A 23,945-nucleotide genomic window follows, 5' to 3' on the forward strand; every position below is an offset into this window, starting at 1 on the left:
TTGAAAGTGAGAGACGGCTCAAAGATCTGATGTCGTTAATGGATTTTATGGCAGCATTTAGTCAGTCTTTTACATGTAAAGAGAACGCGTTCCCCGGTGTTTGAAAAGTGACTCCTAGGTACTTAAAATTTGTGACTGACTTCAATTGCTGGTCATTGGTTAAGAATGTTCCCAGTTTTCCTCCTTTTCTGAAGGTCAAAGAGACAGTCTTATTTTCATTTAACCTCAGCTGGTTCTCTTCTGCCCACTTCTTAACTTTATTAAAAGTAGTCTGCAAATCCAACTGAGAAGTTGACGTCAGAACCATGTCATCTGCATACATGAGAATATTGACATTTTCTGAATCTACTCTTTGTACAGTGTCAGCTGTGGTGGCAATGAAAAGTAATGGGCTTAGGGGGTCGCCTTGAAGGACGCCGATGGTTTGAAGTATCGGATATGACTTGGTGATGCCATCACTAATCTCTACCCAGTTTGCTGTAAGGAGATTCTTAATGGTTGGAAGTAGATAACGACTAGGCCCGATGATCTTACGCAACTTCTCTAATATGATAACTCTATTGATCGTATCAAAAGCCTTAGAATAATCAATAAAGATTGCATGAAGTTTTCCTTTTGGATTTCCGAGAGCTTCATTAATGAAGATTTCAACTTATTCTCACGTATTTCACATGGTAGATAATTCTAAACTTTCTCCACCTGGTGACCCTTCATATTGCCCCCTATTTCCCGGGTAGGTTCAGCCGGTGAACAAGGGTCTCGGTGGTGGACCGTTCGATTACTGGCTTCGTTTATTTTAGGGGCAGTTTAAAGGTCAATCAATCAATACTGATCTGCATTTAGGGCAGTCGCCCAGGTGGCAGATTCCCTATCTGTTGCTTTCCTAGCCTTTTCCTAAATGATTTCAAAGAAATTGGAAATTTATTGAACGTCTCCCTTGGTAAGTTATTCCAATCCCTAACTCCCCTTCCTATAAATGAATATTTGCTCCAGTTTGTCCTCTTGAATTCCAACTTTATCTTCATATTGTGATCTTTCCTACTTTTATAAACGCCATTCAAACTTATTCGTCTACTAATGTCGTTCCACACCAACTCTCCGCTGACAGCTCGGAACATACCACTTATGATATAGATGTTGATTCCCATAGGGAATCTGAAATATTTGTCCTGAATGAGCAAATTTATAATACCAATATAAATGGTCCGTTATTGGACATTATAAATTTTCCAGCTAGCTCATTCTTGGTTGCCAGCGTTTCGCCCTCATGTGCTAGGGTGGGCTCATCAGTTGGTACCTAGCACACTTACCAATACGCTGGCTAGTACATACCGTGGAGGCCACTACGTAGGCTAACTGGAGCCACCGGCAGTGCCAATGCACTAAGAGACTTTGTCTCATCACTAAAAATTGATGCCTGCTTGGCCATCAGATGATATAGATGTTGATTCCCATAGGGAATCTGAAATATTTGTCCTGAATGAGCAAATTTATAATACCAATATAAATGGTCCGTTATTGGACATTATAAATTTTCCAGCTAGCTCATTCTTGGTTGCCAGCGTTTCGCCCTCATGTGCTAGGGTGGGCTCATCAGTTGGTACCTAGCACACTTACCAATACGCTGGCTAGTACATACCGTGGAGGCCACTACGTAGGCTAACTGGAGCCACCGGCAGTGCCAATGCACTAAGAGACTTTGTCTCATCACTAAAAATTGATGCCTGCTTGGCCATCAGATGATATAGATGTTGATTCCCATAGGGAATCTGAAATATTTGTCCTGAATGAGCAAATTTATAATACCAATATAAATGGTCCGTTATTGGACATTATAAATTTTCCAGCTAGCTCATTCTTGGTTGCCAGCGTTTCGCCCTCATGTGCTAGGGTGGGCTCATCAGTTGGTACCTAGCACACTTACCAATACGCTGGCTAGTACATACCGTGGAGGCCACTACGTAGGCTAACTGGAGCCACCGGCAGTGCCAATGCACTAAGAGACTTTGTCTCATCACTAAAAATTGATGCCTGCTTGGCCATCAGATGATATAGATGTTGATTCCCATAGGGAATCTGAAATATTTGTCCTGAATGAGCAAATTTATAATACCAATATAAATGGTCCGTTATTGGACATTGGCCAGCGTATTGGTAAGTGTGCTAGGTACCAACTGATGAGCCCACCCTAGCACATGAGGGCGAAACGCTGGCAACCAAGAATGAGCTAGCTGGAAAATTTATAATGTCCAATAACGGACCATTTATATTGGTATTATAAATTTGCTCATTCAGGACAAATATTTCAGATTCCCTATGGGAATCAACATCTATATCATCTGATGGCCAAGCAGGCATCAATTTTTAGTGATGAGACAAAGTCTCTTAGTGCATTGGCACTGCCGGTGGCTCCAGTTAGCCTACGTAGTGGCCTCCACGGTATGTACTAGCCAGCGTATTGGTAAGTGTGCTAGGTACCAACTGATGAGCCCACCCTAGCACATGAGGGCGAAACGCTGGCAACCAAGAATGAGCTAGCTGGAAAATTTATAATGTCCAATAACGGACCATTTATATTGGTATTATAAATTTGCTCATTCAGGACAAATATTTCAGATTCCCTATGGGAATCAACATCTATATCATCTGATGGCCAAGCAGGCATCAATTTTTAGTGATGAGACAAAGTCTCTTAGTGCATTGGCACTGCCGGTGGCTCCAGTTAGCCTACGTAGTGGCCTCCACGGTATGTACTAGCCAGCGTATTGGTAAGTGTGCTAGGTACCAACTGATGAGCCCACCCTAGCACATGAGGGCGAAACGCTGGCAACCAAGAATGAGCTAGCTGGAAAATTTATAATGTCCAATAACGGACCATTTATATTGGTATTATAAATTTGCTCATTCAGGACAAATATTTCAGATTCCCTATGGGAATCAACATCTATATCATCTGATGGCCAAGCAGGCATCAATTTTTAGTGATGAGACAAAGTCTCTTAGTGCATTGGCACTGCCGGTGGCTCCAGTTAGCCTACGTAGTGGCCTCCACGGTATGTACTAGCCAGCGTATTGGTAAGTGTGCTAGGTACCAACTGATGAGCCCACCCTAGCACATGAGGGCGAAACGCTGGCAACCAAGAATGAGCTAGCTGGAAAATTTATAATGTCCAATAACGGACCATTTATATTGGTATTATAAATTTGCTCATTCAGGACAAATATTTCAGATTCCCTATGGGAATCAACATCTATATCATCTGATGGCCAAGCAGGCATCAATTTTTAGTGATGAGACAAAGTCTCTTAGTGCATTGGCACTGCCGGTGGCTCCAGTTAGCCTACGTAGTGGCCTCCACGGTATGTACTAGCCAGCGTATTGGTAAGTGTGCTAGGTACCAACTGATGAGCCCACCCTAGCACATGAGGGCGAAACGCTGGCAACCAAGAATGAGCTAGCTGGAAAATTTATAATGTCCAATAACGGACCATTTATATTGGTATTACATACCACTTAGTCGAGCAGCTCTTCTTCTTTCTCTCAATTCTTCCCAACCCAAACATTGCAACATTTTTGTAACGCTACTCTTTTGTCGGAAATCACCCAGAACAAATCGAGCTGCTTTTCTTTGGATTTCTTCCAGTTCTTGAATCGGGTAATCCTGGTGAGGGTCCCATACACTGGAACCATACTCTAGTTGGGGTCTTACCAGAGACTTATATGCCCTCTCCTTTACATCCTTACTACAACCCCTAAACACCCTCATAACCATGTGCAGAGATCTGTACTCTTTATTAACAATCCCGTTTATGTGATTACCCCAATGAAGATCTTTCCTTATATTAACACCTAGATACTTACAATGATCCCCAAAAGGAACTTTCAGCCCATCAACGCAGTAATTAAAACTGAGAGGACTTTTCCTATTTGTGAAACTCACAACCTGACTTTTAACCCCGTTTATCATTATACCATTGCCTGCTGTCCATCTCACAACATTTTCGAGGTCACGCTGCAGTTGCTCACAATCTTGTAACTTATTTATCACTCTATAGAGAATACCATCATCCGCAAAAAGCCTTACCTCCGATTCCACTCCTTTACTCATATCATTTATATATATAAGAAAACATAAAGGTCTGATAATACTGCCTTGAGGAATTCCCCTCTTAATTATTACAGGGTCAGATAAAGCTTCACCTACCCTAATTCTCTGAGATCTATTTTCTAGAAATATAGCAACCCATTCAGTCACTCTTTTGTCTAGTCCAATTGCACTCATTTTTGCCAGTAGTCTCCCATGATCCACCCTATCAAATGCTTTAGACAGGTCAATCGCAATACAGTCCATTTGACCTCCAGAATCCAAGATATCTGCTATATCTTGCTGGAATCCTACAAGTTGAGCTTCAGTGGAATAGTCTTTCCTAAAACCGAATTGCCTTCTCTCGAACCAGTTATTAATTTTGCAAACATGTGTAATATAATCGGAAAGAATGCCTTCCCAAAGCTTACATACAATGCATGTCAAACTTACTGGCCTGTAATTTTCAGCTTTATGTCTATCACCCTTTCCTTTACACACAGGGGCTACAATAGCAACTCTCCATTCATCTGGTATAGCTCCTCCGACCAAACAATAATCAAATAAGTACTTCTGATATGGTACTATATCCCAACCCATTGTCTTTAGTATATCCCCAGAAATCTGATCAATTCCAGCCGCTTTTCTAGTTTTCAACTTTTGTATCTTATTGTAAATGTCATTGTTATCATATGTAAATTTTATTACTTCTTTGGCCTTAGTCTCCTCCTCTGTCTCGACATTTTCCTTGTAACCAACAATCTTTACATACTGCTGACTGAATACTTCTGCCTTTTGAAGATCCTCACATACACACTCCCCTTGTTCATTAATTATTCCTGGAATGTCCTTCTTGGAACCTGTTTCTGGCTTAAAATACCTATACATACCCTTCCATTTTTCACTAAAATTCGTATGACTGCCAATTATGCTTGCCATCATGTTATCCTTAGCTGCCTTCTGTGCTAGATTCAATTTTTTAGTAAGTTCCTTCAATTTCTCCTTACTTCCACAGCCATTTCTAACTCTATTTCTTTCCAGTCTGCACCTCCTTCTTAGTCTCTTTATTTCTCTATTATAATAAGGTGGGTCTTTACCATTCCTTACCACCCTTAATGGTACAAACCTGTTTTCGCATTCCTCAACAATTTCTTTAAACCCATCCCAGAGTCTGTTTACATTTTTATTTACCGTTTTCCACCGATCATAATTACTTTTTAGAAACTGCCTCATGCCTGCTTTATCAGCCATATGGTACTGCCTAACAGTCCTACTTTTAAGACCTTCCTTTCTATCACATTTATTTTTAACTACCACAAAAACAGCTTCATGATCACTAATACCATCTATTACTTCAGTTTCCCTATAGAGCTCATCTGGTTTTATCAGCACGACATCCAGGATATTTTTCCTTCTGGTTGGTTCCATCACTTTCTGAATCAGCTGTCCTTCCCATATTAACTTATTTGCCATTTGTTGGTCATGCTTCCTGTCGTTTGCATTTCCTTCCCAATTGACATCTGGCAAATTCAGATCTTCCGCTACAATCACATTTCTTTCCATGTCGTTTCCCACATAGCTGACTATCCTATCAAATAATTCCGAATCCGCGTCAGTGCTACCCTTTCCCGATCTGTACACTCCAAATATATCAAGTTGCCTATTATCTTTAGAAATGAGCCTTACACCTAGAATTTCATGTCTCTCATCTTTAACTTTTTCGTAGCTTACAAATTCTTCTTTCACAGAATGAACACTCCCCCTCCCACCCTTCCTATCCTGATGACAATGTATAAATAAACAGTTTAAAACAAATTCTGACATTTATTTACAGTAGCACTCCAGCGAATAATAATAAAAACAAAATTTACAAATAACTCTTGATTTTTTAAAAATTTCCTCCCATAAGACTGTGATAACATTCTGACTTCTTGGTCCTCCCACAACGAAGTCTGAATTACACTGGAAAGTGAATAAAAATAACAGTTAGCCTTCACATGGCTCGAGGAAAAATATTATAATTAGTGAGGATGAACCTCATCTTAACAGGAAATTGACTCACAATTAAGTATTTAATTTATTTTCCACCTAGTCGATACAATGATTGCTTAAGGCAATTTTTAATGGTCAAAAGTGGTACATGTTTCGTATATTATCAACATCTTCAGCCACATAACACTGTTTAGATGAGAAATATATAAAATTGACAAAGTAATGCTTTAGAGGAAGTGTCCTTAAAATTAACATAAGATTGACAAGATTATTTGTTTGTTTTAATCTTGTCAATCTTATGTTAATTTTAAGGACACTTCCTCTAAAGCATTACTTTGTCAATTTTATATATTTCTCATCTAAACAGTGTTATGTGGCTGAAGATGTTGATAATATACGAAACATGTACCACTTTTGACCATTAAAAATTGCCTTAAGCAATCATTGTATCGACTAGGTGGAAAATAAATTAAATACTTAATTGTGAATCTATTGAAGTGCGATACGGACCATGAAGCTGATTTTATGTAAGGAAATTGACTATCGCGATAGCCCGTTTACAATTTGAGAATTACACTGAATTTTATCCTAATTACAAAATAATTTAAATAGGAAAGGCGTGGTAAAAATCACATAAATAAAGCTGAGATATTTGCATTATCATTCTATTCTTAATTGCTGGAAAGCTCCTGTAATATTGAAATAATTTTTATTTAAAAAAACTTGAATGGATTACTTTCTCAAAATATTAACGTAATTTCAACAGTTATGATTATTTAAGACGCCACCAACATTATCATTAAAGAAGCACGTTTTTCATGAAAATTCTTCAAAATGAAATTGAAAATAATTTAAGACATTAATGAATTAACATTATACATGCCTTGGAATTTTTACATTTACATATATTTTCCTTAAAACTTTGTTTGTACGAGGTTGAAATAGTGCGAGCCTATACATTTTTAATAGCACGTTAATGTAGAGCTTTACTTAAATATAGAATAAAATTCGCTAAACGTCATTGATTCTGCACAATAAATCAGCACAGCAACACCGAAATAACCTGAGCCCACCGTCGTGAACATGCGGTCAGGTTAGAACCACAGTTCAATAAATCACAGAAAATAATTTTTCTAACTAGTGCATTCATTCACTTTCACACACATGATACACAGCATTTATTTACATTATTTACAAATGAGTCCTAGAATTTGATTTTTAGATTTAATTTTTTATCATAATCCTAGCAATGGATTGGTCAGATGACGGTATCGGGCAAATCATACTGTCCAACATTCAGTGACACGTGATTGAAGATTGGCACTCACTTATTATAGAAAATAACATGAATACTGCAACGTTGATCAGATGTAAATTCAGCAATCTGATATTTAGAAGAACTGGTTAACAGTATCACGCACTCTTTTCATGGTTAAACATCAATGTGACTGGACACATGGTCAATGAGTCACGATAAATTTTTTATTATTATCCCTAAATCTCATAAATATCACATAACACATGCTCCAAAAATTCATTTAACGCATGGTAATCCAAGACACATGCATCTTCAAATAATCCATAAATTAATCCTACAGAATTGCCATATTCCAGGCTCATAATTCATCAACAGAGCACACATTAACTACCTCGCAGAAACATCAAATATTCTTTATCACTCATGACTGTTAATCTGAATTAAACTGAATTAAGCTTTGAATTCGAAGACTCTATCCTGCATAAATCCATGGAAATGCATAAGATGAAATGCAGACTGAAATTCATCATATCAGACATAATGCAAATTCTGTCCCACATAAGTTCCTAAATCAATTAATTAGATTATCTTTTATCCGAGAGGTCCATTACTTTTCAATGTCAAGTTTAAACACGTGCATGGGATTCGGAATAATCTCGGAAGACATTCGAGAACAAACTATACTAATAGAACCCAAAATTACATTCACACTCAATGTACCAACACTACCATGACACCAAAAGAATGAAGTATGAAAATATTGCAGAATTGCACTAGTCTGATTGAAATACACTGACTGACAGAGCAAATGCAACACCAAAAAGGAGTGGTCAGAACTTTATGCCAATTGCAGGGTAGACTGACGTCACTGAGGTATGCTCATGATGTGAAATGCGCCGCTGTGCTGCGCACGTAGCGAACGATAAATGGGACACGGCGTTGGCGAATGGCCCACTTCGTACCGTGATTTCTCAGCCGACAGTCATTGTAGAACGTGTTGTCGTGTGCCACAGGACACGTGTATAGCTAAGAATGCCAGGCCGCCGTCAACGGAGGCATTTCCAGCAGACAGACGACTTTACGAGGGGTATGGTGATCGGGCTGAGAAGGGCAGGTTGGTCGCTTCGTCAAATTGCAGCCGATACCCATAGGGATGTGTCCACGGTGCAGCGCCTGTGGCGAAGATGGTTGGCGCAGGGACATGTGGCACGTGCGAGGGGTCCAGGCGCAGCCCGAGTGACGTCAGCACGCGAGGATCGGCGCATCCGCCGCCAAGCGGTGGCAGCCCCGCACGCCACGTCAACCGCCATTCTTCAGCAAGTGCAAGACACCCTGGCTGTTCCAATATCGACCAGAACAATTTCCCGTCGATTGGTTGAAGGAGGCCTGCACTCCCGGCGTCCGCTCAGAAGACTACCATTGACTCCACAGCATAGACGTGCACGGCTGGCATGGCGCCGGGCTAGAGCGACTTGGATGAGGGAATGGCGGAACGTCGTGTTCTCCGATGAGTCACGCTTCTGTTCTGTCAGTGATAGTCACCGCAGACGAGTGTGGCGTCGGCGTGGAGAAAGGTCAAATCCGGCAGTAACTGTGGAGCGCCCTACCGCTAGACAACGCGGCATCATGGTTTGGGGCGCTATTGCGTATGATTCCACGTCACCTCTAGTGCGTATTCAAGGCACGTTAAATGCCCACCGCTACGTGCAGCATGTGCTGCGGTCGGTGGCACTCCCGTACCTTCAGGGGCTGCCCAATGCTCTGTTTCAGCAGGATAATGCCCGCCCACACACTGCTCGCATCTCCCAACAGGCTCTACGAGGTGTACAGATGCTTCCGTGGCCAGCGTACTCTCCGGATCTCTCACCAATCGAACACGTGTGGGATCTCATTGGACGCCGTTTGCAAACTCTGCCCCAGCCTCGTACGGACGACCAACTGTGGCAAATGGTTGACAGAGAATGGAGAACCATCCCTCAGGACACCATCCGCACTCTTATTGACTCTGTACCTCGACGTGTTTCTGCGTGCATTGCCGCTTGCGGTGGTCCTACATCCTACTGAGTCGATGCCGTGCGCATTGTGTAAACTGCATACCGGTTTGAAATAAACATCAATTATTCGTCCGTGCCGTCTCTGTTTTTTCCCCAACTTTCATCCCTTTCGAACCACTCCTTCTTGGTGTTGCATTTGCTCTGTCAGTCAGTGTATTAAGCTAATGAGGGTCATATTACTTCTACATAGATACAGTAATATTATTACAAAATTGTACTTAAATTTGTGATGACCGAGCTTGATAGCTGCAGTTGCTTAAGTGCTGCCAGTATCCAGTAATCAGGGCATGGTGGGTTTGAACCCCACTGTCGGCAACCCTGAAGATGGTTTTCTGTGGTTTTTCATTTTAACATCAGGCAAATGCTGGGGCTGTACCTTAAGGCCACGGCCACTTCCTTCCCATTCCTAGGCCTTTCCCATCCCATCGTCACCATAAGATATATTCGTGTTGGGGCAGTGTAAAGAAAAAAAAATGTGATGAGACTAGATCTCCTCCTGGATGGTGCTATCAGCTCACATGTTACTCGTCTCGGTCGCTTTCTGCTTCACGCTAGAAGGTGCCTACATTTAGCACGACATGATGACAGCATAGTCCATTTTCGAAGCTGAATTATTTACTCCTCTTGAAAGTAGGCGAAACATCATGGTGTATGCATGACTATGAATTGTCGAGGTCCTCTTCTAACTTGAAGTTCAATGGTAGCTGAAACTGACACAAATGGCGTTAGAAAGTTTATCAGGTTAATAACGTCTTATAAATATTGTGGCGAAGACATGTAACGTGAGCTCAAGAAAATCTGCGGCTGTCCGCGGTCACAATATAAGAGAAAGGTCTTATTCACTTGTACCGATTATAATATATTCACAGCTGTGGAGGTGGGCACACTTTCTTGACGTTTAATTTTTTAACTTTACGTACTGTGATAGGCTGTAATGATTCTAGAAATTACTAGATTCCTTGCGAGTTTGATGTGCACTTCAGTTTATACAGAAGGAACCTTGAAAATTTCGTGGCTTGCCACATGACTAACGTGTGCTGTCGATCACTAAGGTGGAAAAAATCAATACTCTGCCCTCTTCCAAAACTGGTCAGACTGCTTTCTGATGTAGAACACAGCTACTCACAAATAAAACTTTACACTGCACTCCCAATGAAAGAATGCTATTAGCCATTAAGAACACATAATAAAATGCTTATTATGAGCCAAATTTGAAGGGGACAAAATGATCCATGTGCAAAATTTCAGCCCATAGTAAACCATGCAAATCTGACCTTCAGTCACTTTTACATTCCACATCAGCGGCTTAGTATCGATGAGTCTTTGATTGGATTAAATCACATACCCAGTTATTACAGTATCTCCCAAATAAACATGGGGAATCAAATTCTGGATGGTATCCGATTCTCTTGTGGGTTTCTGTCTTGGTTTCTATCCATATCATGGTATAAAAAGTGTAGAGCTGTGAGCTTGCATCCGGGAGATAGTAGGTTCGAATCCCACTATCGGCAGCCCTGAAGATGGTTTTCCGTGGTTTCCCATTTTCACACCAGGCAAATGCTGGGGCTGTACCTTAACCAAGGCCACGGCCGCTTCCTTCCAACTCCTAGGCCTTTCCCATCCCATCGTCGCCATAAGACCTATCTGTGTCGGTGCGACGTAAAGCCCCTAGCAAAAAAAAAAAAAGTGTAGAAGACAAAGAAAAAATTAGAAATTATCGTCTTGCTTTCACTGCTGTAAAAAATCTCTCTGCAGGCAACTACTTGAACAAAGGGTACCATGTTTTCTGTTTTAATTTCTTCACATCCATTCCGCTAGCTGAGAATTTATACTCACTTGGAACGTACATAACTGGCGCAATCAGACAAAACAGAAAATCTCTACCTCTTCAGATTCTATAGAAATTCAATTTTGGGGACATTTGTTTCTTTCGGAAGGCCTTTGTGCTTCTCTGTGGCTTCAGAGAAAAGAAAACACAGAAAAATGAAGTTCTCCTCCTTTCTACCATTTCCTCAGCTGCAATTTCTGAAACTCCATCAAAAAGAAATCGTCAGATAGTGATAAAATCAGACGTTGTGATGATCTATAATAAGTATAATAACTCAATAAGTATCGATTCATCAGACCACCGAGCTCGATAGCTGCTGTCGCTTAAACGCAGCCAGTATCCAGTATTTGGGAGATAGTGGATTCGAACCCCACTGTCGGCAGTCCTGAAGATGGTTTCCCATTTTCGCACCAGGCAGATGCTGGGACTGTACCTCAATTAAGGCCACGGCCGCTTTCTTCCCACTCCTAGTCCCTTCTTATCCCATCGTCGTAAGACCTATCTGTCTGTGGGACGTACAGCCAATTGAAATTGATTCATCAGACCAGATGCTGTATAATTATTTGGACAGAAGAAGGACCCTAAAATATTGGAAAGAGGTAACTTTCAATATAATGGCAAGAAACTAAATTCTTACATTTTGTACATACATAACCATACCGTAGGTGTTACGAGAATGTCACGATTATCTTTCAACAATTCTGTAAATGAGGAATTTGCAAATGAGTGGTTTGATGTATGGAGGGAAAGTAACTGTGCAAATGCTTCTCATTCAACAAATGCGAGCCCTTCATTATCTTTTGGTGTCATAAAACTTCCTATCAGGCAAACAAGGCTGTGTAAAGTTTGCTGCAATGACAAAACGAAGAAAAGGACTGTTACTGTCTGTGTACGTTGCCAAAATGGATTGCATTCAGCCTGCATCGCAGAGCATAATAAATGTGAATTTTGAAAACTTTTGTGTAATGTGAATGGTGGAATGTGATTGTGGTTTGTTTCATTCTCTTCTTGTAGTTAGTAAGCTGTCTTTTTTTTTTTCATAGTGTTCTTTCATACAATGTAGTACGGTACTTTGCTAATTTATTGGCTGATTCTAAAAGAACACAATCAGATGGATGAAATGTTGCATTTCTGTCAATTATTAAATATTCTGTTTTCAATTTGAGTATAAGACTTAAATATCATATTTAGTGCCATTTTTGGGCTCTCAAACTGAAAAAAGAGAGATCAGAAAAAATTAAAAAATTATAGATTTTTCACATACTCATCATTAATTATATTTAAAGTTTTGGAATGCTAAATGGGAGAATGGAATGTGGAACACCTTCCGAAAAAGGATTCATGTGACTTCAGTAGTTAAAACATTATGAACACTTATCCAAACCTCTGCATATTTAGGAAACTGGGCCTGGCACTTTTAACACCGTACTAAGGAATTTCAGCCGGCACTCAAAGGGTTAAAGGCAAATACATGGTCTTCCAGAGTTCAGTATATTTTCCGTTGCTTTTCTCACGCTTCCTTTATGTTCATAGGTAATAAATATCATATTAATCCATATTGAAGAGCAATATAGTGTAAAACAAAAGCTAAAGGTTTCCACGTACTCAATACTGTTCGTTGTAACCTTTAAAAAGTTACATATATTTGCTGAGACTAGTTTTGGTCTTACCAGATACCATCATAGTCAAAATCAAAATAAAAGCAAGACATAAGATCCTTGAAGTGCTTTTGTTTTACACTATATTCCTTTGTGTCATCAGTTTCATTTTTAGTCTTTGTTCGCTGCTATTGCTGCAACTGGCCGCTAAATTTTTTATACATTGCTTTCTTTAATTCCCTTGATTGCTTTCTACATCCTTCTCTTTCCAGGATTTTCTGTACCTTTTGACTATTAACACTATCGTATTCTTTTACTAGATCAAGGAATACCATCACCATATCTTTTCCATATTTCCACTGTTTTTCTATCAGTAATCTCATGGTAAGCATAGGGTCTATCATTGACCTGCGCTGTCAAAAGCCATACTGCTCTTTTTCTAAATTTCTTTCCACCCTTCCTCTCATCCTCCTTTCTATTATTCTCTCCAGTATTTTAGCTACTTGTGACAACAGTATAATTCCTCGATAATAGTCGCATACCTTCCTATCATCTTTCTTAAATACTGGTATTATTAAATCTTTACACAAATCATCTGGTGCTAGCTTTTTCCTCCGCATACACCTTAGCAGCCTATATAACTAACGTGGACCAATAGGACTGTTGCCTTTATTATTTCCACACATATTTCATCCATCCCTGCTGCTTTTCCTGTTTTCATTTGTTTAACAGCCATTTCCACCCCTACCATTGCAATATCACTCTCAGTTTCTGGATCATCCGCATTTCAGCTTATAAATCTCATACTTTTGTCCCGTATTGGCTCAGCACAACTGAGGCTAAGTTATATGGAGATTCTTACTTTCCAATACTTAAGTGGGAATCTCCTTATCACTTAACCTTAGTCATCCTCATTTACCACTGCACTCTCTTCTGCATCTTTTCTCTCTTTCAAGAATATCGAAGTAATCTTTCTACCTATTCTTTATCTTCTCTTGATCTTTTTCATTATATTTCCTCTCTCTTCCTTCATTTGTTTTGTGCACATTTTTTTCTTTTCTCTTTCATAGATAGTGCTTGAAAAAGAAAAGAACCGACAGTTATATCACAACATTCAATATATGCTTATATGAGTGGAATCCAAGGCTCTTGCATCACCGGGAAAATGTGATAATTGATAGATATCTTGAATGATTTTCGGACAATCTTTTTACTGTGGGGAATGTAATATAATGCCTTGTCAATTCAGCAGAAACTCTTTGCACAATTCTAAACACTTTTGTCTTGCACTCATGAGTGGAGTTGCCTACAATTACATGACAAGTGTCTGAAACATAAGATCTATAAGCTACTCCTACACTGAAGACACTAATAAATTGTAATCTGTGGCAAAACTCTAACCTACTTTCAATTTCTTTTAGTATCTTGTTCATTATGTCATTGGTAATTAGGTACCTATTTTTGAAGAAAACTTTCTTCTGACAAAACTGAAAAGGCATTTCTTTTTTTCTTAGTATGGGTCATTCTTTACCTTCTTCAGTTTATAGATAGTTTTCATACAGCAGTCTGGCTTCAAACTTGCGTCTTCTAGATGCTGTCATTTTGAAATTTTAACGGTTGGGGGTTACGACTCCCAAAGACATTTTAGAGCTACTGCAAACAATTATTCATTCCGCCCCTTGCATGTGGAACAGATGCCCTTGCAGCTGTCCTTAATGTGGGAAAATGTAGAATTGTGTACTCATACTATTCCCTGAGTACTGGGCTGCTGCTTACGCAATCCCACTGTTCCAAAGTCCATCTTCTCCACTGTAGATTCCATTTGAGATTTTCACTCATAACCCTGAGCTGGGACTCTTACCATATGATACACATCGGGTCAATGTGCTCTGGGACTCGCATAGGCAGGGGCGCCACTCCCTGGGCAGGGCTGCCTCCAAAGAGGGTCCCTGCGTGCACGTGCATCATTATATTATGCTATAAAAGTAAATATATTTCTGCGGGCTGGTTGGTGGATCCCTGGTAATTGTACTGAACACCTTTCTCCTCTATAAACAATTCCAGGTAAAATTTGCATCATTTAACCTAAATTATAATGTTATTAAGCTTGAGGGCTGGATAGTAATGTTTGCCATTATGATACTAACTTTTGCATTGTGATAAGCAAAATGATTTGAATTTCTGCCACAAAGGCAAAAGAGGAACTTATTCTGTTTTGAAATCAAACATTGTCTGTCAATAAGACCATTAGTTTTTAAATTATCATAAGAACTGCGACCTTCTGTCTACTGGCCAGAGTTTTACTAGCAGATATGTTTTCAGTATATAAACTCTGCTGAAAAATTCACTGGGGATTGTTAGATTCTGTTTGTACTCTCTGACCTGGAATATCATGTATTGAATTTTCTTTTTCAATAAAATTGGGAAGATAAAGTTCACTTGATGGTTGACAATTTTAAATCGTGACCCAAACCCTGTTTGCATCTAAAACAGTAGATGAAAGTAATTAAATATTATTCACATTAATAGATTAGGAGGCCAGTCATTTTGATTTTATAATAAGGGCGTGGCCATCAGTTTGCTTATCTCTCAAGATCAGTTTTCATTATTTTAGTAATAATACTGTTACAGTAATTGCACATTGGATTATCTCTATAGGTAATTTGCTTATTGTTCTCTTTTTTTCTTTCTTTTTTTTTCTCAGGAAGAAGTTATGACCTTAGAAAGAATTCTTCTTCAGACCATTAAATTTGATCTGCAAGTCGAACACCCATACAGCTATCTCCTGAAATATGCAAAATGCCTTAAAGGTAAATTATTTATCATATTTTTCAGTTCATTAATTTATTACTGCTGTACATTCTGTTATTTACTCTTTGCAATTTTTTTCTCTACCAATTTGCTTTATGTCGCACCAACACAGACAGGTCTTATGGAGATGATGGGGCAGGAAGCTGGGAGTGGGAAGGAATTGACCACGGCATTGATTAAGGTACAGCCCCAGTATTTGCCTGGTGTGTAAATCGAAAACCATCTTCAGTGCTGCCGACAGCTCTGGCTACTCGTGTGGAGTTATAGATTTGTTCGATAAGTGTAGTAATAATACTAATGCTGTGACTTTTCACGTGTTCTGATTCAGGGTTCAAGTTGTTAGTGATATGCCTTGGCTGGTGTCATACGGAGATACAAGGAACTTCACTCAAGGGACGTGCGAGTTCGTTGAGTCTGGTCACAGGCTGTCACTGTTTAGATTTTCGAAGTCCGACTGACGTATGAGGATGTATATCCAATAATTACTTAAAACTATACCGTACTATGATACTAAACTTAACCTACTAATGAGAAATCGAAGAATGATTCTTCGCTTGGAAGGATATTCCGTTTAATGAATATCATATCATGAAAAGATAGTTACAACTTTTGAAAAGCAACATAAATGGACGTCTATTTTGAAGTTGAGTATCGTGACTAAATATAACTGTCCAAAGTCCCTAAACGTTTGTTGGTCATCACGTCACCGCATTAAATTCTATTCGTAGCATAAATACAACGTGTTGGCTTCGCTATCGATCTTAAAATTCCAATAAAACAAAAAAACATACGAGACGCTAAAGGCTTAATTAAGTTATAAATTCATTATTCACATCAAGTATCTTTTGTCTTATAAAATGAAATTAAAGAAATTTATTCATTAGCACTCGTGTTCACTAACCCCAAAAATGCGTGTCTTTCAGTATACCGTTATCTTTTAACCTTTTAAGTGCTGAGTTACCAGTTGACTGTTTGGTACCTCAGTGCTGAGTTCTTTCATTCGTATGTAAAAAAATTGTAGAAGCCTCAATTTTTAACTTATCAGTGGGGTGATTAGCTTAAAATGTTTATAAATGATGTTTGTTTATAAATCTAAATGCAAATGGAAAATGCTACACTTACGTTCAATATTATTTTGAGAGAAAGCAAAATTACACTTATGTGCCCATGCGTGCATTATCTTTATACAAAGTAAAGAGCCCAAAATAATATTATTTCCTAAAATCTGTAGGCCACTAATACATGTAACTTCATAGAAGTGTATAAGTTGATATTTTAAAATACTTTCAAACCTGGAATGTGGTGATAGTTAAAATGTTTTCTACTGGTTTTTTGTGATGCCAATTTGTTCAACTATCTGCACCAACTCCACTGGCACAAAAGCTTCTAGAAAGTCAATGATTTTCGAGTTATCAAACACTTCTTGGCCCTCAGAGCCTGTCACAGTTATCTGAAACTCTGGTGAAGAAAAGTAATCCATCCGCCACGAAATTAGCGATAAAATAGCTGTTGTACTCACCGTGTCTTTCTTCTTTCATTTAGAAGGAGGCTCTGTTTCTCTCACATACAATATTTTCGGCACTCTATCAATCTCACTTTCATAATCGCTTAACAATTTCTTAAAATGATGATCTCCATTATCACTTTCCGCTGTGGTTAATAACTGAAAGATTCTGTGATCCGAAATGACATCGCTGCAAGAGCAAATAAATCGTTGTTCCGCCATGTTTGTTTACATCACAGATGAATTCCACAGACGTTTACAAAAAGCTCTGTAACTATAATCTCTGATAAGTTAGTTCTACATAATGCCCAACAGATAGCAGAACATGTCAGAGATCAAATTCGCACTCGAAAGTGAACCAGGAAACTAAAAAAAATTAAAATTCTCACGCACCGTCTATAGACGGGCGTAGCACTGGTGGACCGGCCGTGTCAGGCCGTCTGTAGGCGGGCGTAGCACTCATCGGGTTAAATCATCGCCTAATTCAGAAAATCTAAATAAAAACAGCTTGGATGCTCCAGTGATATGTTCTCAACGTTGTCACTTGTACCTGGAGATGAACTACATTATGATCCCTTTCATTACTAAAGTTACGTAACAACTTAGAAAAACAGCCTCCTTCGAAATTCTGCGAAATTTGTCTGGACAACAAATTCCTGAAAATAAGGACATCAATAATAATAATTATTATTATTATTCCAAACTTCTAATGACTCTGCAGCCTCTGGTATTCTCCACGAACAATCCTGAAAATCTGCACTTGGTGTGATCTACCTAAAGAATATTATTTAGCAGGAAATCTAAATATGCATTGTTCAGAACAATATCTACACTTCTCATCTGCAACGTGTTTTCACCTACATGTTGTCCTTTATTATTGAAGATTCTATTTCATCCCTTCACATCCTTGCGTAATTCATTCACACCAGTTCTTGGTTATCGCATCTTTGACGACAGTCACATAAGCAACTCTAGTATTCTTCGAAAACCTTATCACAAAAAATCGCATTCGTGCTTAAGTATTCATTCATTACCACCATTAAATTCATATGCATGACGAACACCTATTCTCACCCCAATAAATATCTCACTGGGATCTTTTCGAAGACTGCATCACACTGTTTAATGCACAACCCCAATGAATCACTAACCATCAAACAACACACTAATTATTCACTTTATCTCGACAATCCTATTCAAAACCCTTCTGATTTTATATGCACATCATGCTCCATACATTCTCAATTCATTTTCCAAATACTCAAGCACGTTATTCTCGAAGATTACCTTGTCCTTGCATATTCAAAAATCAATATCAGTGTGATAATACTGTCATCTTATTCGCAAAAGTTATGCATACGGCGTAAAAATCTGATATTCATAACTCTAATTTTACACACATGCCAATCATCTTATAGTCACCTTCAAATAAACCATATCTACATAATAAATCACGCACCGAAGTTCACTTATGATGACATTATCTTAGCAAAATGCAGAAACCATGACTAAAATCCCCTGCGCAATGTCTACTATTAACCGCTTGAACTCAGATATATATTAGACGACAAATTACAATTTTCCTGGATTGTTCATGATGAAAACACATTTCCCGTCCGTTACAGAATAATGATAGACAATCATACGGTATCATTCAAGTTGTTTTACCTATACATGTCACACTTTTGACACCACGAATCATTTCTACACTAATTTAAGCATCTGCATGGGTAAACAAGTTAAGAACGAAAGAAAGATAAAGAATGTTTGTCCAAAATAGTTGTTTGTAAAATATTTTTACAGTTCTGGAAATAATAAACTCTACAAAACGTACCAATAACCTGCATTTCTAATAATACTTATATTATGTTGGTTATAAATCGATAAACGTGGCTGATAATTCCGCAGTTGGCCCCATTACATCTAGAATAATTATCGTAAAAAAATTGAAAGTAATAATAATGCAGCGAAAACCTCAAGGTTCTGCCCCTAAGAGCAGCTATCACCATCACTATCACAATTATTCACAGACCTTCACATTTACTTTATAGATGTGCCATACAGTTATGCATGTTGATAATTATTGTTTTACAGGGCTTAACATCTTAAGTTATCAGCAACTATCATGTCCGACTCGTTGGCTGAACGGTCAGCGTACTGGCCTTCGGTTCAGAGGGTCCCGGGTTCGATTCCCGGCCGGCTCGGGGATTTTAACCTTAATTGGTTAATTCCAGTGGCACGGAGGCTGGGTGTATGTGTTGTCTTCATAATTTCATCCTCATCACGACGCGCAGGTCGCCTAAGGGAGTCAAATAGAAAGACCTGCACCTGGCGAGCCAAACCCTTCCTGGGATATCCCGGCACTAAAAGCCATGCGACATTTCATTTCAGCATCTGCATAGCAGAATAGACGAAAGACATTTATTTTTGGGTACTTATCGAACTGGTGGCTTCGGGAAGAGGACGTCTCCCATATATCGGACCTTAGATTTTATCAATTGGCATCCGTGTCAACATTTTTCGGGCCTTTTGGGACCACCAATTAGCACATTTTCATCTGGTGACTTGACGTCATGAAATAAATTTTCTTCGTTTGTGGCGACATCGTAATACCTGAAACTTGTAATGAAAGATTAGTACAATGTCATATGCATAAATGGCATTTACGATATACTGAGTTAACACTCCCTTGTATCTTGAGAGAATAGATATATCTTTTCCCTTTTCTCTGCTATTCATACAATATTTTTACAATTATAATTGGTCTTTTATCTCGCTTCTTCCTAATCGTGTGCGATACTTCCGATGACATTTTTAGATTTTTTTATTGTCCCTGTTGTTTCCTCAAAACAAAATCCAATTTTAAGATACAATAATAAAATTCTGTTTGAATTTAATAAATCTTGCTCAAATACTTTTAATAATATTAGAATCAGCCGTAGCTATTATTCAATCATATGTCTTTGCTACTTTAGCCACCCTTTATTCTAGAGAAGTAAATTATGGTAACACATTCAAATCGTTATCATTAGCTTGTAATCTCCCTTCCAGATGATTTTGACATTAAATGCATAACCTCTTTGATACAGAGCGCCCTTGATATCACTGATCTTGGCAGAGGAACATGTTTAACAATCCTTCGCCTTCATAACTAGACGTACCGATCGACTATCTCAATATGGGTCTCAATTCTCGAATTATAGCATAATACAGTAATTAAAATTCTTTCAAGGTCCACCTATTCAATACAATGATGTTTTATTGTGATTCAATCACATGTCAAATGATACTAGTTTCGGCATCTATGTGCCATCATCAGCCTTAAGTACAAATTAAACAATTATATACATATTCTTAAAACATCTAAAACTCATTTTAACAAATTATAAAATACATTACTGTAATGATACATAAGGTAAGTTAAAATTATGTTACAAGTGATTGCTGTGATATAAAATTCTTAACATTCCGGCAGTCTGTTATATAGTCCAGTCTGTGTACATCCGGAATAAGTGAATTTGTGCTGTTATATGCTGTCTATGTGAGTGGCACTTATTCACTTGATAGTAGGTGGTTCCGGGGAAGTTTATTTTGATCACTTAAGATCGCGATATAAATAAAGATGAATTCCCACTTCGATTTAAACCTTGAGCAGCATGTTGAACGTGTTTGTTACACGTTATATCATAATAGATAGACAATGTATGACTATCGTATATGAATTGAGCTTGGCCTGTTTGATTCAACACATTCCGTGGCCTCCGCTACACATTTTCGTCATTGAGGTTCCATGCCATCTATTGATATCTGTTTATCTTCTGCAGAAGAAAATACAATATTTATTCAATATTAGCTCCTCGTACTATAACATTCCGTTGCCGACCGTCGCCTAATGAAATACCATGGCGTTCTGAGCTTGCAAATTCACCATTACCTTCAATTCGTTATCTGTTATTTATTCAACTGAGCGAGTTATTTCATTTACTGACGTACTTGGACGTATGATGACTGGAGGTATGATTTCTTTAATTTTACGTTACCGTAAACTTCCAATGTTCTTAACTTTAATCCACATTCACTGGAAGATTATAAAAATACTAATAATAACAATCATAATAATAATCAAATATTTATAATAATAAGAAGACAGTAAGAAAACTGTTGTATATTGGGGCCATTTCAATGACCAAAGGTAGGAATTTAGAGTAAAAATTGGGGAATAAATTTGTAATCAGTAGTTTCAAACTGATGTTCATGTAAGCTATAGGCTACATTTGATACTGTGGGTATTATTTCTCTGTATGGCCCACATAGTTAATACCTAATTGCTCTACCTGCAGAGTTCACATTGGTGTACCTACATCCAATGAACTGCACAACCCCAGAATCTTGGTTGAGGGCGGAGCGGTATTTACCATTGATTTCTTTACAGTTTTTCTTTATTGGTTCACACGTCCTGGTTAGTGACAAACATTGGTCTAACATGTCAGGGATGTTTAACAGAGAGCATCTCCGTAGTTGGGGCTCTGTATCATGTTAGCCATTGGCCTCACATTGTTTAGTGGTTTTTTTTTTTTTTTTGCTGTGTGTGGTTACGAATTTCTAGGAATGTCACATGAAAGAAATTTCAGCCATTGACAGTGGTGGTAGCGCTGGAAATTATGGAAAATGATGTGTATTTCCTTGTACAGGGTGTGACAATATGGTATGATCAAACCTTCAGGACACATTCCTCGCACGTAGAAGAAGAAATTATGTCATATGGACATGGTTATGTTATGTTATATGGCCTGGAAACGCTTTATTTCTGTGTTAGAACTTATTTTCTACAACTCTACATAGTACAGTCAGGGGAAACTCGCAGGAACAAAATGTACTAGCAAACCACGTGGGTTATTCTTACATGAAATGTTAAAAATGCCCTCCGTTAGCATTGATACATCATCAGCCTGCTGTCGCATTGAATCTCAGATGCACTGATGTATCCTTGGAGTATTGTGTTATGGTTTTACAGCCTTCTACAGTACGGGCACGGAGACTCTGCATCTTATACCGGGCTTTGTTACACAAGAGCTTTCAAATACCCCCACAAATAAGTCTAATGGGTTTAGGTCAGAAGAGCGTGGAGGCCAAGAAGTTGGTCCACTTCTACCAATCCATCTGTCACAGAATTTGTTATTTAGAAGCCATTAGGCATTAACACTGAAATGAGGAGAAGCTCCATCGTGCATGAAGTACATGTAGAGTGTTCTCTAAGAAAGCACGGTGAGTTTGTCCATTGAGCCTGGTTGGAAGAACATGAAGCCCTAATGAACAGTCAGTAAGGTTGTGGTGATTATCATTTTAAGAGGAAGTGCAACTGCATAACCATTGTCAAACTGTCAGTAACAATGCTGGTCCAAACATTGACAAAAAATCTTTGTTGATGAGGTGCTTCAACAGTTGCCAGAGCATTCACGTCAGCCCATGCGTGCTGATTGAACGAATTTACAATTTGGTCACGTTGAAAGGACGCCTCATCCGTGAATAGCACAGTTGTACTAAAATCAGGGTTGATACAACTATTCACAGAAGTGTACCCATGCAGGAAAATCAGCTGCTGATAGTGCCTGCACATGCTGTAAATGTTATGCATACCACAGGTTCTCATATAACACACTCCAGGCAGTCATGTGGTCAACATTATTTGTATTTATTGAACTTTGAACTTACAGGACTTCACCCATTACAATGTTCAAATCCATAACAACCAAGCAAGAACTGAATACTAATCACAATTGGTCAACATTACTTACTGCAGCTACTTGTCTTACACTGACACTTGGGTCATTGTCAACTGCAGGAGTGATCGCTTCCCCCAGTAGTGATTATCAGTGGTGTGAGTTGTTTGTCAACATTACCTTCGATGAAATGGAACGCACAATACTGGTGGTGAACCTAAGAATACAGCATAACCAGACATAACCAAGAGACCATATGCAGTACTCCAGGAATAATTCATTACATCCAGGATTTTTAGTGTGACGGCGGGTTGATTCATATATCAATGTCAACGGAAGGACATTTTGAACATTTCATGTAAAAATAAGAGTTTTATGTGATTTGCTGGTACGTACTGTTCCTGTGTGTTGCCGATGATTAATGTAATATATGGAGTTGTAGAAAATGAGTCCCCTTCTAGGGATACCAGGGCCTTGACGTCGGTGTGGGGGCTTGTGTGCTTGTTGATCCCGAGGGCTGTGCCAGCTTAGGGTTACCCATGCTGTATTGGCCTCAGTGTAGGGCAAGACTAAGAAGGTGGGTGTCCTGCGAGTTGCCTGTGCTCTTTATTCTTCATTACTATTTCTATCCTTCTATTCTCACCTTCTTGAATTTCATTCCTCTTCCTGTCTAGCCAACCCCTCTGCCTCGGGTAGTTAAGTTCTATGGAGGTTTAACCCTCCCCCAATCACAAGTTTCGGGTCATGGTGAGTTGATGCATGGGAGAGTAGTTCTGAGCGATCCTCCCCAATCACAAGTTTCGGGTCGTTGTGAGGTGATGCATGGCTACTGGGAGAGTAATTCCTAGCGACCCCCCTCCAGATACTGGGCATCCTCAGGAGTATATAGTCTTGCCTTCGGTACATCTGGGCTCTGCCGTAGATCGACCTTTTATATCCCAGGTACTCATGGCACTATGCATGGTTTTTCAGTTTGGTTTTGATTCTCGGAAGGCTTCAGGCCTAAACTGCGTCCTCTAATTGTTCAGTTAGGAAACGTAAGCATTTCAATCATGTTGACCTGTCTAGTGAGGAAGTTTCTGAAGAGCATCTGCC

The 23,945-nt window shown here is 38.9% G+C and overlaps 1 protein-coding gene across 5 annotated transcripts in view; it reads left to right on the forward strand.

The window, feature by feature from the left end:
- Positions 1–23,945, forward strand: part of CycK (cyclin K) — a 215,275-nt gene that overhangs the window by 22,953 nt on the left and 168,377 nt on the right. For all 5 annotated transcript variants that reach the window (XR_010858552.2, XR_010858551.2, XM_067136494.2 and 2 more), the window contains exon 3: positions 15,520–15,625. Coding sequence is in view for 3 of the 5 variants with exons in the window: in XM_067136494.2 (XP_066992595.2) it covers positions 15,520–15,625 (106 nt within the window). In the remaining 2 variants the exon portion in view is untranslated. The remainder of the gene's footprint in view (positions 1–15,519; positions 15,626–23,945) is intronic.

The sequence above is a fragment of the Anabrus simplex genome, chromosome 1 (genome assembly GCF_040414725.1).
Source record: "Anabrus simplex isolate iqAnaSimp1 chromosome 1, ASM4041472v1, whole genome shotgun sequence".
NCBI classification, from domain to species: Eukaryota; Metazoa; Arthropoda; class Insecta; order Orthoptera; family Tettigoniidae; genus Anabrus; species Anabrus simplex.